Source organism: Mobula birostris, chromosome 24 (genome assembly GCF_030028105.1).
Source record: "Mobula birostris isolate sMobBir1 chromosome 24, sMobBir1.hap1, whole genome shotgun sequence".
NCBI lineage: Eukaryota > Metazoa > Chordata > Chondrichthyes > Myliobatiformes > Myliobatidae > Mobula > Mobula birostris.
Genome location: NC_092393.1, coordinates 31,699,384 through 31,713,462, shown reverse-complemented (window position 1 = coordinate 31,713,462; position 14,079 = coordinate 31,699,384). Strand labels below are relative to the sequence as shown.

The window sequence follows — 14,079 nt, the reverse complement described above, 5'->3', positions numbered from 1 at the left end:
GTCAAATGGTTAATTGGAAAATGTAAAATCACTGTAAACATCTCATTAATATAGCATTTTCTAGTTCAATTGTTAGTTAGCACTGGCTGAACCTGATGGTTCCCAAGACTGTCATAGCCGGCAGGAGGGACGTGTAGTGGGGATAAGTTCCCACTACCAATTAAAAACACCAAATGACATGCATCTCAGATAATCTTTCACAACCAAGTCCAGCTCCTGGGCTTCAAGTTGGCTTAGTTACTAATCCCAGGGGAACTATATTTACTGACAGGAGATGGTGCAAAGGTGGGTTACTGGCGCCTTAAAACCAGTTGCTTCAGGCAGATGGGGCTCATCAGCTGTGATCTAGGAGGAGGAATACTCTGATCTCAGACCTCCGCTGCCTTGTGGCTATCCCCACTCATGGGTAAGGATTTGGGAGTAAACCCTGAAGAAAAAAAACTGGAGCTGGAGTCCCTGAGGCAGTCCGGCGGTGAGTTTAACACCGACTGGCAACTCCTGCGACAGCTTAGTGTAAAACTGTATCGGTCTCTTCTTTTGGATTCATCAGCTGCATGGGGGAGGAGCCTGCTGCATGCTTGTTCGCCATTTTGTACTGCCCTGGCTTGTGTGTTGACTTCGACACAGACAGCTAGGATGCAATACCCATGGCCAATGCTGACCAAAGGAAGGTCATATTGAAACTGACCAGTTGCATCACCATTTAAAATAAACATCTGGCACTAACCTCTGGCCACAATTCAACAGTTTTGGAGCTCATCTACAATTCTGTTGCAAATTTTCACATGATCTCCATCTGTCACGTCAAAGAGACATAATTTTTATGCAAGAAATATAGCCTTGGATGGCTCCCTCCCTCGAGTATAGTAGTCCTAAAAAAATAAGCCTAGAACTTCTTGACAAAGGCGCTTAAGCCCAATATTGCCCGAACCACAATATCTACATGTTCAATCATGAGAAAAGAGACAGATATGAACAGATGCTGGATCTTAGCCTCTATATGTCATGGCTGTATTTACAATATTTCATTACAGAGTAGGAAAGAGTACTTGGAATCTTTCTCATTTCAATGATTCATCCTGCATCACAGCAGGATTGTATCCTCAAAAATACTCCATTGGCTGTAAACCACTAAGGGGTCATTTTGAGTTCATGAGAAGCATCATACTATAGCTAAACCTGAGGCAGCCGTACACCTTGTCTTGAATAGTTTGAAATAATCTGGCACAACGAATGCAACAAATGGACATATCACAGACTGCTGTATGTAAACTTAGAAAAATAACATCTGCATCACCAGAAAGACCCATGCTTCCATTTAAATTCTCTGCTTCCAAATACAATTCCAAAATAAAACAGTGTATAATTGTACAATGTACAATTTTCCTTCAGGCATCAGAAATCTCCTTGAAAACAGATGGTAAGATAATGAAAAGAAATTCTGCTACATTTATGATAATTATTAACTTTAAAATGATATTTGGAATGTAAATTGCTTACCTTATCCTTGAAGAGATCCCTTTCTTCCAGTGTTAGAGTATCTGCTTTTGCAATGACAGGGACAATGTTTACCACCTTGCTCAGTCTTCTCATAAATTCTATGTCCAAAGTTCGAAGTCTGTTGTAGAAGTGGTGAAGTTGGAAAAAAAGTGCATCAGTAAAGCTTCCTACACATGCGTCTTTAACTTACATTTAAAAGCAAAAAATGCAGAGTATATCAAAGAGTTGTGCATACTCAATTTAAATGTGTCCACTCAATTATTTAGTCTATGTTCTAAACTTTCCAACTTTAATCGCAGGAGAATCTTTCAATTTTAGAATTGGGAAGTTCTGGGGTATTCCCTTCAGAACACTGGTGCCTGCACCTAAGAGTTAAGTACAGTATTGGATAAGTGCGAGTTTCATTGTAAATAACCAAGCTGCTGATAAATATCTTGCTCGGGAGATAGCATTGTTTTTAAATTTGTTATGAAGAGAAAAAGAAAGTTAACATTAAACTACAGTTTGAGCTTTATTTAATTTTCTTGTAAACATTAAAAAAAATAATGGGTACACCATAATCTGACAACAACAGAGAGCAAAACGACGGCATGAAGGTGATTTGATTATATCCATCTATGTTTCCCTTCCCAGGGACTGTTCTCATATTAAAATGGTTTCCTTTTACCACTCTCTTTGCAATCTTGACAGATTACAGTGCACTTAAAGTTGTCAAATTATCTTGAACTTAATGATTTCTGCAAAAGTAGATTTTCTTAACTTAATATTTTCCAACCACACCAAAAATGGCTTAAATCAGAGTGAATACAATTTGGTTCATATGACAGTATGCTCTTGAGAAGGATTTAAATCCGAGATTTAATTGCAGTATCCTATGTTTCAAACTGGTAACATTAAAAAAGTAAGCTGGATTGTGATAGGACAAATTGCAAAGAAACTGATAAATGAAAATCCCTCAGAACATGAAGTTTGGACAGTACTACTCCTGGCACACCCCTTCACATGGAGGTCAGGAGACTCCATGCTCAGGTTTTAGATCAAAAGACAAAGGAGCAGAATTATATCATTCAAACCATTGAGTTTGCTCCACCATTTCATCATGGCTGATTCATTTTCTCTCTCACCCCCATTTTTCTGCCTTCTCCCCATCACCTTTGATACCCTTTCTCTCTCTCCTCTACAATCGCTCTGAGCACCAGTGCCCCACAAGGCTGCATACTCAGCCCCCTGCTGTACTCACTGTACACCCATGATTGTGTAGCCAAGTTTCCATCGAACTCAATATATAAGTTTGCTGATGACATCACAATTGTAGGCCGTATCTCGGGTAATGATGAGTTTGAGTACAGAGAGGAAATTAAGAACCAGGTGGCATGGTGCAAAGACAATAACCTATCCCTCAACGTCAGCAAGACGAAGGAATTGTTTGTTGACTTCAGAAGGAGTAGTGGACCGCACGATCCCATTTACATCAGTGGTGCAGAAGTGGAACAGGTCAAAAGCTTTAAGTTCCTTGGGGTCAATATCACAAATGACCTGGCTTGGTCCAACCAAGCAGAGTCCACTGCCAAGAAGGCCCACCAGCGCCTTTACTTCCTGAGAAAGCTAAAGAAATTTGGCCTGTCCCCTAAAACCCTCACTAATTTTTATAGATGCACTGTAGAAAGCATTCTTCTAGGGTGCATCACAACCTGGTATGGAAGTTGTCCTGTCCAAGACCGGAAGAAGCTGCAGAAGATCGTGAACACAGCACAGCACATCACACAAACCAATCCTCCGTCCTTGGACTCACTTTACACCGCACGCTGTCGGAGCAGTGCTGCCAGGATAATCAAGGACACGACCCACCTAGCCAACACACTTTTCATCCCTCTTCCCTCCGGGAGAAGGCTCAGGAGCTTGAAGACTCATACAGCCAGATTTGGGAACAGCTTCTTTCCAACTGTGATAAGACTGCTGAACGGATCCTGACCCGGATCTGGGCCGTACCTTCCAAATGTCCGGACCTGTCTCTCGGTTTCTTTTTGCACTAACTTACTTTCCATTTTCTATTTATGATTTATAATTTAAATTTTTAATATTTACTATCGATTTGTACTTCAGGGAGCGGGAAGCGCAGACTCAAATATCACTGTGATGATTGTATGTTCTAGTATCAATTGTTTGGTGACAATAAAGTATAAAGTACACCCTGTCTAATCAAGAATCTATCAATCTCTGCCTTAAATACACTCAATGTCCTCACCTCCACATCTGCCTGTGGCAACAAATTCCACAGATTCAACACCCACTGGCTAAAGAAATTCCTCCTCATCTCCATTCTAAATGGACATTATTCTGAGGCTGTACTCTCTGGTCCTAAACTCCCCACACAATAGAAAACATCCTCTCCATATCCACTCTATCTAGGCCTTTCAACATTTGGTAGGTTTCAATCAGATCCCCCCTCATTCTTCAAAATTCCAGTGAAAACAGGCCCAGAGCCATCAAACGCTCCTCATACGATAAATCTCTCATTCCCAGAATTGCTATAGTGAAATTCCCCAGAACCCTCTCCAATGTTAGTACATCCTTTTTTACACAGGGGTCCAAAACAGCTCACAATACTCCATGTGAGTCCTCACCAGTTCCTTACAAAGCCTCAGCATTATATCCTTGTTCTTATAAAATAGTCCTCCGTAATGAATGCTAACATTGCATTTGCCTTCCTCACCAATGACCCAACCTGCAAGTTAACCTTTAGGGAATCCCACACAATGTCCCTTTGCATATTTTACTTTTCAATTTTCTCCCCATTTACGAAATAGTCTACACTGTTATTCCTTCTACCAAAGTGCAAGACCATACACCTCCCAACACTTTATTCCATCTGCCACTTCCTTGCCCATTTTCCTAATCTAAGTCCATCTGCTTCTCCCTGCTTCCTCAACACTACTTGCCCCTCCATCTATCTTCATATCATCTGTAAACTTGGCCAGAAAGCCTTCAATTTCATCATCCAAATCGCTGACATATAACATAACAAGTAGTCAACACTGAACTCGGCAGAACCCCACAAGTCACTGGCAGCCTACCAGAAAAGGTTTCCTTTATTCTCATTCTTTGCCTTCTGTCAATCAGCCAATCCTCCGTCCATGCTAGTATTTATCCTGTAATACCATAGGCTCTTATCTTGTTAAGCAGCCTCATCTACAGCACCTGTCAAAAGCCTTTTGAAATTCTAAATACACAACATCCACCGATTCTCCTTTGTCTATCCTGATAGTTATTTCCTTGAATTCCAACAGATTTTCCCTTAGACAAAACATGCTGACATTGGCCTGTTTCATTTATCATGTGACTCTAAGTAGCCTGAAACCTCAACCTAAATAACCAACTCCAATATCTTCCCAACAACTGAATTCAGGCCAATTGACCTGTAATTTTCTTTCTTCTGTGTCCCTCCCTTTTTGAAGAGTAGAGTGGCATTTGCAATTTTCCAGTCCTCTGGAACAAACTAGAGATTCCTGAAAGGCCAATACTAATGCCTCCACAATCTCTTCAGCTACCTTTTTCATAACCCCAGGATGTAATCCATCTGGTCTAGGTGACTTATCTACTCAGACCTTTCAGCTCCCCAGGCAGCTCCTCTCTAGTAATTGCAACTGCAATCACTTCTGCCCCTGAAACTATTGAACTTCTGACATACTGCTAGTGTCTTCCACAGTGAAGACTGAAGCAAAATACTTCTTAAGTTTGTGCTCCATTTCCTTGATCCCCCATTGATATCTCTCCAGCATCATTTTCCAGGGGTCCAATTTCTACTTTTGCCTCTCTTTTATTCATTGTACTGTATAGCTGAAAAAAATGGTATCTTTTTGATATTATTGGCTAGCTTACATTTATATTTCATCTATTTCCTTCTTATGACTTTTTAGTTGTCTTCTTTTGGTTTTGAAAAGCTTCTCAATCTTCCAACTTCCCACTAATTTTTGCTCTATTATATGCCCTCACTTTTCTTATGTTATTTTTGACTTCCCTTTACAGCCATGGTTATGTTATTCTGCCATTAGATACTTCTTCTTCGTTGGGATGCACCTATCCTGAGCCTTTTTAATTGGTCCCAGGAACATCGGCCATTGCTGTTCTGCCATCATCCCTGCTAGTATCCCCTTCCAATCAACTTTGGCCAGCTCCTCTCTCATGCCTCTATAATTTTACTCTACTGTAATATTGATACACCTGACCTTAGCTTCTCCCTCTCAAATTGCAGGGTGAATTCTATCGTATTATGATCACTGCTTTCTAAGGGTTCCTTTACCTTAAACACCCTAGTCAAGCCTGGTGTATTACACAACACCAATCTTGAATAGTCTTTCCACTAGTGGATTCAACCACAAGCTGTCCTAAAAAGTAACCTCATAGGCATTCTACAAATTGTTCCACTTGGGATCCAGCGTCAACCTGATTTTCCCAATGTACCTACATTTTGTGTTAATTAAATAATGATAGTATATCCCCATCAGTTGGGCTGAATGAGGAAAATGAAAAATGAGGGAGCAAAGCTGCATGAAATTCCCTTTTGGGATCAGCCTAAGTATAAAAAAAATGCAATTCAATGCCTACAACATTAAGAAGGTATCAGTGAGTCGTTCTGTAGTCATTGTCAAGCTCAGAGAATCATTGCAACCTCTGCATATTTCTGGTAGTGCATGTTGGATGTGCATATGTTACCAAGGAAACATGTCTGTATTTTAAGGGTTTCTGAATGATCAAGCCAAACAATAAATTAGCAGACCACTTAGCCAGAAATAAAGTAAATTAAAAATTAGAATTGTTGATTATCCTAGGACATAAATGCTGAAACATACCGGATGGCACTGTATCTACTGCAGTTTGATGTGTTGGGCACGTGGCCAATTAGTTAATGCATTCGTTTAGTGATCTGAAGGTCACTAGTTCGAGCCTCAGCTGTAGCAGCGTGTTTGTGTCCTTGAGCGAGGCACTTAACCACACATTGCTCTAATGTCTGTGCGAGGAGTGGCGCCCCACACAGACTTCCAATCTGCACCTGGTAAGACGCGAAAAATGCCTGACGCAGGCCTCTCATGGTCTGAGTCGGTGTTCCCTCCCCTTGATTCAGCTGATGTATCACCTAATCTGACATTTCCTTGGAGACACAATCCTGCAAATACTGAATTCTGTAGTGAAGAAGAAGAAAGAAAAACTTCTAGAAAATCTCTGTGGGTCAAACAGCACCTGTGAAAGAAAAGGGTCAGTCAAAGTTTTAGGGCAAAACCCTACTGCACGAATAAGAGTGTGGAGGGAAGATAGCGAGGACACAAAACTGATAAAAGAGGAGAGAGAAAGAGGTTGGTAGGTTATAGGTGGGTAGGGCAGGATGAGGGGCAGATGGCATCCAGTAGGAAGGGGGAAAGAAGAATTTTTGCTTGGAAATGCATTAGTACAAGAATTGGAGGGATTATTTTGCCTAACCCAAGAATAACTAAGACCGTCTTTGATCAGTTAGGTAACTGGAATGGACTGGAAGATGGTACTTCAAACGGAATCAGTTTCCCACTATTCCTACAACATAAGAAAATAAAGTAACAAAACTTTTAAATAATTTCTTAAAAGGAATTCAAGGACAAAAATACACTTCTATAAAGTATATAAAATTGATATGTGACTAGATGACTAGACAAGCTAAGGCTGAACATTTGCAAGATTACTTATCCTTTGCCAGAAATTCTGGTGCAGCTCATTACTGCTACAGGAATTGAATGAAGATTTACTCCTCTTCCTCCTCCCTTAAATAAATCTCAGGGTAGCAGTTAGAAAAGATTTACCGTTCAGCCCACTGACTTTGAATTTCCTGTATATGCCACGTACAAGCCAAAGGAAAAGAATTACTTAACAACTCAAACAATGGACTTCCGACAGTTGAAACAAAGCTGAGAGCCATGTAGTTTAAAAACGAAAACTGAATGCCTGACATTAACCTTTGACTGCAACAGCAGCATCACAAAATAGATGAACTGTACCAAGAAGTGCACATGGAACCTTAAGTACCACATGAAGCTCAGGGATGGAAAAGATGACAATGAGTCATTTTGTACTAAATGGAAATCTTACTCCCTTGGCTTTCCTCACCTCATCCTACTGGTTTAACAAAGGTCAAAAGACAGCTGTCCACTTTTTGTTACCCAGTCCAAACAAATACAAAGTTAACTTTTTAAAAATACACCAACTATCATTTTTCACAGCAGACAACCTTTCCTCATCCTTCTGAAAAATTTGTCAAACTGTTGAACAGATTGAGTTCTAACCTCAATTCTAGTTTCAAACTCCCGTCAAATTAAATTCATCTTCAAAGTACAGGTTTTAAAATTTATGCAGAGCTTCCAGGATGGTTTTTTGTTGCATATTTGATGATATTTCACGAACATATATAGCCACCTCCTCAGGTTCCACCCTGCTTTAATTATCCATCAAGGTTTTGTATTGCAAGGTATACCTAGATAAGAAACTAGATAACATTTTTGGAAAGCACTGAAATAGAGAGGTATACCAAAAAAGACCTACAAATTTTAGAATTCACACACAGAGAAAACCAATAGCAGAGCTGAAGCTAAACACAAAATATGGTAAAACAAAATCAAAGAAAACTGGTTAGTTTAATACTGAGTCTTATTTTTGGTGAACAATGTCGGAGACACTTAATCCTGGGGGGAAGCACACATAAACACACACAAATCAGGAGACTGTGCCTGAGTCTCAGAGAGCTGAGTAATTAAAAATAATTAGGATATTTGACTTTAATTTTGATTTTTTGACTTTGTAAGAAGCCATCCTGGAGGTAGCTTTATAAAGGCAAATAAGTAGTAAGTAATAAGTATTTTTAGGGAATCAGTTAGAACTGGAAAAAGGAATTGTTCTAGTTTAATAAAATAAATGAACTTCTTGTTAGAGTAATCAAAGTTATAATCCTAGCTTCTTTTAAGAGTCAGCTACATACTACAATAATGAAATTTTCAGATCATTTTGAATGAATGAATTGAGATTAGTTAAAATTTATATCTATGAAGACAGCTGGTAGCATAGTGGCATCAGCGCCGGACTTCGGAGCGAAGGCTCCCGAGTTCGAATCCAGCCGGCTCCCTTGCACGCTTTCCTTCTGTGCTGGGTTGAGTGTCAAGCTAGCAACTCGGCCTTGTAAAAATAAGAAAGCCTGCTAAAAAAAAAATGCTGTTATGACGGCGTCCCGATGACTCCAATCGGAGTTAAGGGCAAAAAAAAAGAAGCCTTCAGATATTCAATGCTGGGTATTGGTATGAAAATACCACTTGATGGAAAATCCTACAGAATATAGTGGATATGGTGGAGTCAATCATGGGTAAAACTCTCCCCACCACTGAGCACATCTAAACGGGGTACTGTCATAGGAAAGTAGCATCCATCATCAAGGACCCCCACCACCCATGTCATGCTCTGTTCTCACTGCAGCCATCAGGAGAGGTGGTAGAGGACCCTCAATCCACCAGGTACAGGAACAGTTCTTACCCCTCAACCATCAGGCTCTTGAACCAGTGGGGATAACTTCACTCACCCCATCACGGAACTCTTCCCACAACCTATGGACTCATTTTCAAGGACACTTCATCTCATGTTCTTGATATTTACAATTTTTTTTGTATTTGCCCAGTTTGTTGTCTTTTGCACATTAGTTATTTGTCCATCGTGTTGGGCGTGGTTTTTCATTAATTCTATTAATGTTTCTTGGATTTAATGAGCATGCCTACAACAAAACGAATTTCAGTTTTGTATATTTGCAATGTACATGTACTTTGAAAATAAACTTGCTTTGAATTTAATAGCTCTTTGCATTTCTGTAGAGTTGCCAAATCATTGAGGAACTTGGTTTATTGGGATGTAAAAGACCTCACAATTTTTAACAAAATTTAATAGAGAAAGAAACATAAACTTGCACATGACACTGTGCAAGGGAGGAAAGTTAGGGCCCAGGTGGTAAGAATTCAGAGAGTATCTTGAAACAAGGATGAGAATTTTAACATAAAGACAGCATTTAATCAGGACACATTCCGCTAGGTATGTCCGCAAACAGAAGAGGAGTTTTGGATTAGCTCAAAGTAATAAATATTAGTACATGGTAAAGCAAAATGATTGACATAATTGGAATACTCAAATTTAGAAGTAGTAGTCATGTGAATTAGGGTTTCACTATGTGACCTAAGGAAAATGGGTAATCTTAGTTGTGAGCCAGGTACATGATCCAAATTGATGCCCCATTGAAGCCAAACATAATACTAATATTGAGAACAGTTATGTAGGAGAAAGAGCTAATGACAGAGATAAAAAAAGGTTTGTTTCACCAATTATACAGTAAGAGGAAATTTCTCCTTATCATTATAGTTTCAGGTTAGTGAAGCATCTTTTCAATTGGTCCAATGCTGGAGATTTTGTTGGGGCTTTCAGGCTCTTTACTGAGAAAGCAGGCAATAGATATTTGGAATAATTTCACCAGTAATTGCACTTTGGTGAGGGAAAATGTAATCTTCTATCCTATTCCAGATAAAGAAATCTTCAGTGTAAAACAAATGCTTATCAAAATAAGTTATTTCTTTTGAAACAATTCATCAGGAGATATACAAACTCCTTTTTTCCTGATCAATTCACAGTGCATCTTCAAATACTGCCTATTTGTCATTGATGCCTTTCATGGTTGTACATTATTCCATCTTCTACATTACATTATGAGTAGAGCAATTCCTTTCTCAACCGAAGGATGCATTCAGCTCTGCAATACTCAAATAGTAAACAAATGTTCAGTACATTTAAAGGTTAAAATATGGAATATACAAGTAAACCAGACCTGTAATAAAAAATGAAAAAAAAATGAAAGAACTTTCATTCTTTGCTCACTATTGCAAAAAAATTATTAGATATATGAAACTACAGATGAGGAGTTTTGTGATAAGACACACTGGGGTATGTGGGACGGAGAACAGTTTTGCATTGTTGAAAACCTCCAGAAGGAAAATGTAGCACATTTGCAAATTAGTCCTCATAATAAACCATTTATACCTACTGATTGAGGAATGTATCATAACCTTTAAACACTTCATTGCAAGCAAAAGAAGATGATAGTATTAAAAAATTAAAACAGTCTTAAATGACAGACTGAAAAATAAGACAGATGCAGGACTCTGAAATACTAACTGGTTTAGCAAAAGCCCATAGGAATCATTAACCTGTTTTTCTCTTTCAGATGGAAACTGGTTCAGCTTGCATTTCCAACAATTTTCTTATAGAGCCAAGCTTCTCCATGTCTGTTTGCTCCCCTGTGACATTCAACCCGATGAAGGGTACAAATGGAAAACTGTAGGTGGAAAGCTTTAGCTGGGAGATCAATCATTGTATGGTTTGGGATTAAGTTGGTTTGGTTAAAAAAGACATTTGAAACCATTCAGAGTCATCCTCTGCTTTAAATGAGTTCTTGTGGAGTAGACTTGAGAACTAATCATTAACAACATATATGTAAATATGGAAGATTTATAACTCTGCCAGAATTAATGTTAGAATATAATACCAAGTTGAACAGTTACAAATGCCAACTTGCTTAGAGATACCATACAATAATAATATAGTTTGCACAGATTCATTCTTCAAGCACAGATGGTTATCCAGTTACAAAAAAAAAATCAGCATTTGGTTAAGTGGGTTGGGCAATATCGTTTTAATCAAACCTTTTCTACATGGTTTCTGTTTGTGCTTGATTTCTTGTTCTGACCCACCTAGAGTTTCCATCAGCCAGATTCATAAATAACTCTTTGATCTCGACATCCTGCTCCTGAATAGTTTTACACTATATATGTTACTTTACATTTCCTTTCTTTGTCCCTATCTACTCAACAAGATAGTGAAAATTTTGCTGTTCTGGGAGGGGCACCAGCAAAAGAAGATACAAATCATATGCATCCCCATTTCTTTGACAAAGGCAACAATTGTTAGTTGAAGATCAGAAGATTCATAAAGGATGACAGATTTAAGAGGTCACATTTTGTCATTGCATATCTTAGCTCCTTTCAATTAACGCAAACTGATCCATTATTCACTCCTCGTCGACTGCGTCACTAAACATTTAAAATGCTATGAAATTCTACTCTGTGGCTAGAGAAATCTTTTAGAAATGTTTATTTTCTAGTCATTTTTTGGTTCCATATTGTAAGTGTGAAATCTAGTTTGAATGAATGCAAAATTGCTATTACCCAAGGTAATTATGAAGTTGGTTGTGATTCAGGGAAAGCTGAACCAAACCTTAGTCATAGATATATCCATGGGATATGGGATGTATCCATAGATATATCCTATGTATCCATTTCAGGAAGGTCAATTTACAATGGTGAGAAGGTAGAATGGTCTGGATTGAACTAGGTAAAGAGACTAAGGGAAAGGTCAGTGAATGAACAGTGATAGACACTTAAAAATCTAGTTAATAAGCCTGAGTTGAAATTTGTCTGAACTAGACAGAATGAAGGATCCAAGAGAAAGATGAACAAGCAAAAGAGATGATGGAGGATATTAGGTCAAAAACTACAGTATATAAAGTGACATGTCACCAGGTCCCAAAGGCCTGCACCACAAGGTTTTAAAGGAAGTAGCTTCAGAGATTGGTATGATTGATTGGGTGTTTATTTAAACGTCAAGACAAAAAGCAGGTAATTATATGCCTGCCAGCTTTACATCCATTGTTGGCAGAATCTGTAGTCTAGAAACAAGGAAGAAATTTGCCTTTCATTAAGAGATGCTTGTTGTAATCAAACTAAGTCAACATGGTTTCATTTAAATGATGATTTGACAACATTGCTGAAGCTCTTTGAAGATATAACTAACAGAATTAGAGGGGAACATTAAATGTTGTGTATTTGGATTTCAGGAAGACATTTGGCAAGCTTCCATATAAAAGGCTAGTGCACAAGATAAGGGCTCAAGGTTAGGGGAAGTGTGCTGGCATCAATTAAAGGCTATTACACAAAGTATCAAAATAAATAAGTCTTTCAGGTTTGGAGATGTAACTCATAATGCCAATGATCAGTTCGTGGTGTGCAATTGTTGGCAATTCATAGTATATTGATGGTCAGAAGAGGGAAAAAAAGTCAAAGGTATGAAAGTCTCAACGCCAAAATAGATGGGAATTCAGTTCTGATGAGGATATTAAAACTCCACAATCAGATAAAGACAGATTGAGAGAATGGGTGAGCATTTGGAAAGCAGACTTTAATGTGGGAAAATGTGAGGTCATGCACATGAGTAAGGGGAATCTAAGGACAGAGTAATATCTCAATGGAAAAAAATTGCAGACGAGGCATTCTTTGGTATGAAATGCATAACATTAGAAGGCAGATGTAGTAAGTGATCAGGAAGACAAAGGGCACATTGGCCTGCATTGTAAATTTGAGCTTAGAACCTGGTAAGTACTGTCACGATTGTACAGGCTTCTAGTGAAGCCATACCTGGAGAACCGTGCAGAGTATGGTTCCCCTATTTAATAAAGGATTGACTAGCATCGAAAAGAGGTTCAATCAGGTAATTCCTAACCTGAGGGGAATTAACTCTCTTTGAAATGCAATTTTGAGAGAGTTACAGATATGTAGAGGTAAACAGAGGAAGAAATACAGAAACATATCATTCAATCCAGCAGGCTCCTTTTCTAAATAGTTCTTCCCAGAAGTGTCTTGCACCATTTAATTAATGTTTTGCATGCTTCCTACCTATCTGATTGCTTCCTGCAGTTACACCTTTGTGTACAGTACAATATGGTCTGTGTGAATGCCTGCTGAGTTGATTAATAACTGCAACCATCTCAGATTTTTGCTTTATTTGTAATAAGGCAAATAATCAGAACTCCATGTTAATCTTCAGCAGCTTAATCTCAATAGGTTTTACATCACTGCCAGATGACAGCACCTACAGAGCATGTTTCCATCAGAAATGTATCGAAAGGTCAGTCTAGACTTTCACATTAAAGATGTAGGACTTGTATACTTGGACATCAGTCTCAAGAGGAGAGAGTGCTAGAGCCAAGTGTAGGACAAAAGACATGGCAGAGTTTATAAAGGTCAATTTCTGAAGAAAGGTCCCCATATCTGAAGCCTTGATTCAGCTGCTTGAAGATTCCAATGAGCAGCTTGATTTTCTTTTCTCAGAACTTTTATTCTAGCTTCCAATCCAGTCAGCTGTTTTGTTCCACCCAAAATAGTTTGCCAAGATGTTATACCATTATACCTAGCTACGCCCTTCAATTCATTATTCGATATTATCCAGCTGCCCTCTTCTGGACTTTTTCATGGCTGGTTCACTTTTCCAAATTATTATAGTATCTGTGTCTTCTGTTTCATAAAATATAGCTCCACTTAAGATTACAATAACAGTGGATAATAAAGCTAGATTTACTGAGAGTGCTGCCTTTAAGTAATGTGTTGTACCTGTTTAAATGGTGCATGTAGACTATTTGTCCCAATATGACATTACTCTGCACACCATTTAGGCTCAGCTAAATAGCAGGCGACCTCAGGAGCA

General features: G+C 38.6%; 1 protein-coding gene across 4 annotated transcripts in view; it reads right to left on the bottom strand.

The window, feature by feature from the left end:
- The window catches only part of septin9a (septin 9a), a 334,059-nt gene that overhangs the window by 24,882 nt on the left and 295,098 nt on the right, over positions 1 to 14,079 (bottom strand). For all 4 annotated transcript variants that reach the window (XM_072242669.1, XM_072242672.1, XM_072242671.1 and 1 more), the window contains one exon: positions 1,501 to 1,618. In XM_072242669.1, the coding sequence (XP_072098770.1) occupies positions 1,501 to 1,618 (118 nt within the window). The remainder of the gene's footprint in view (positions 1 to 1,500; positions 1,619 to 14,079) is intronic.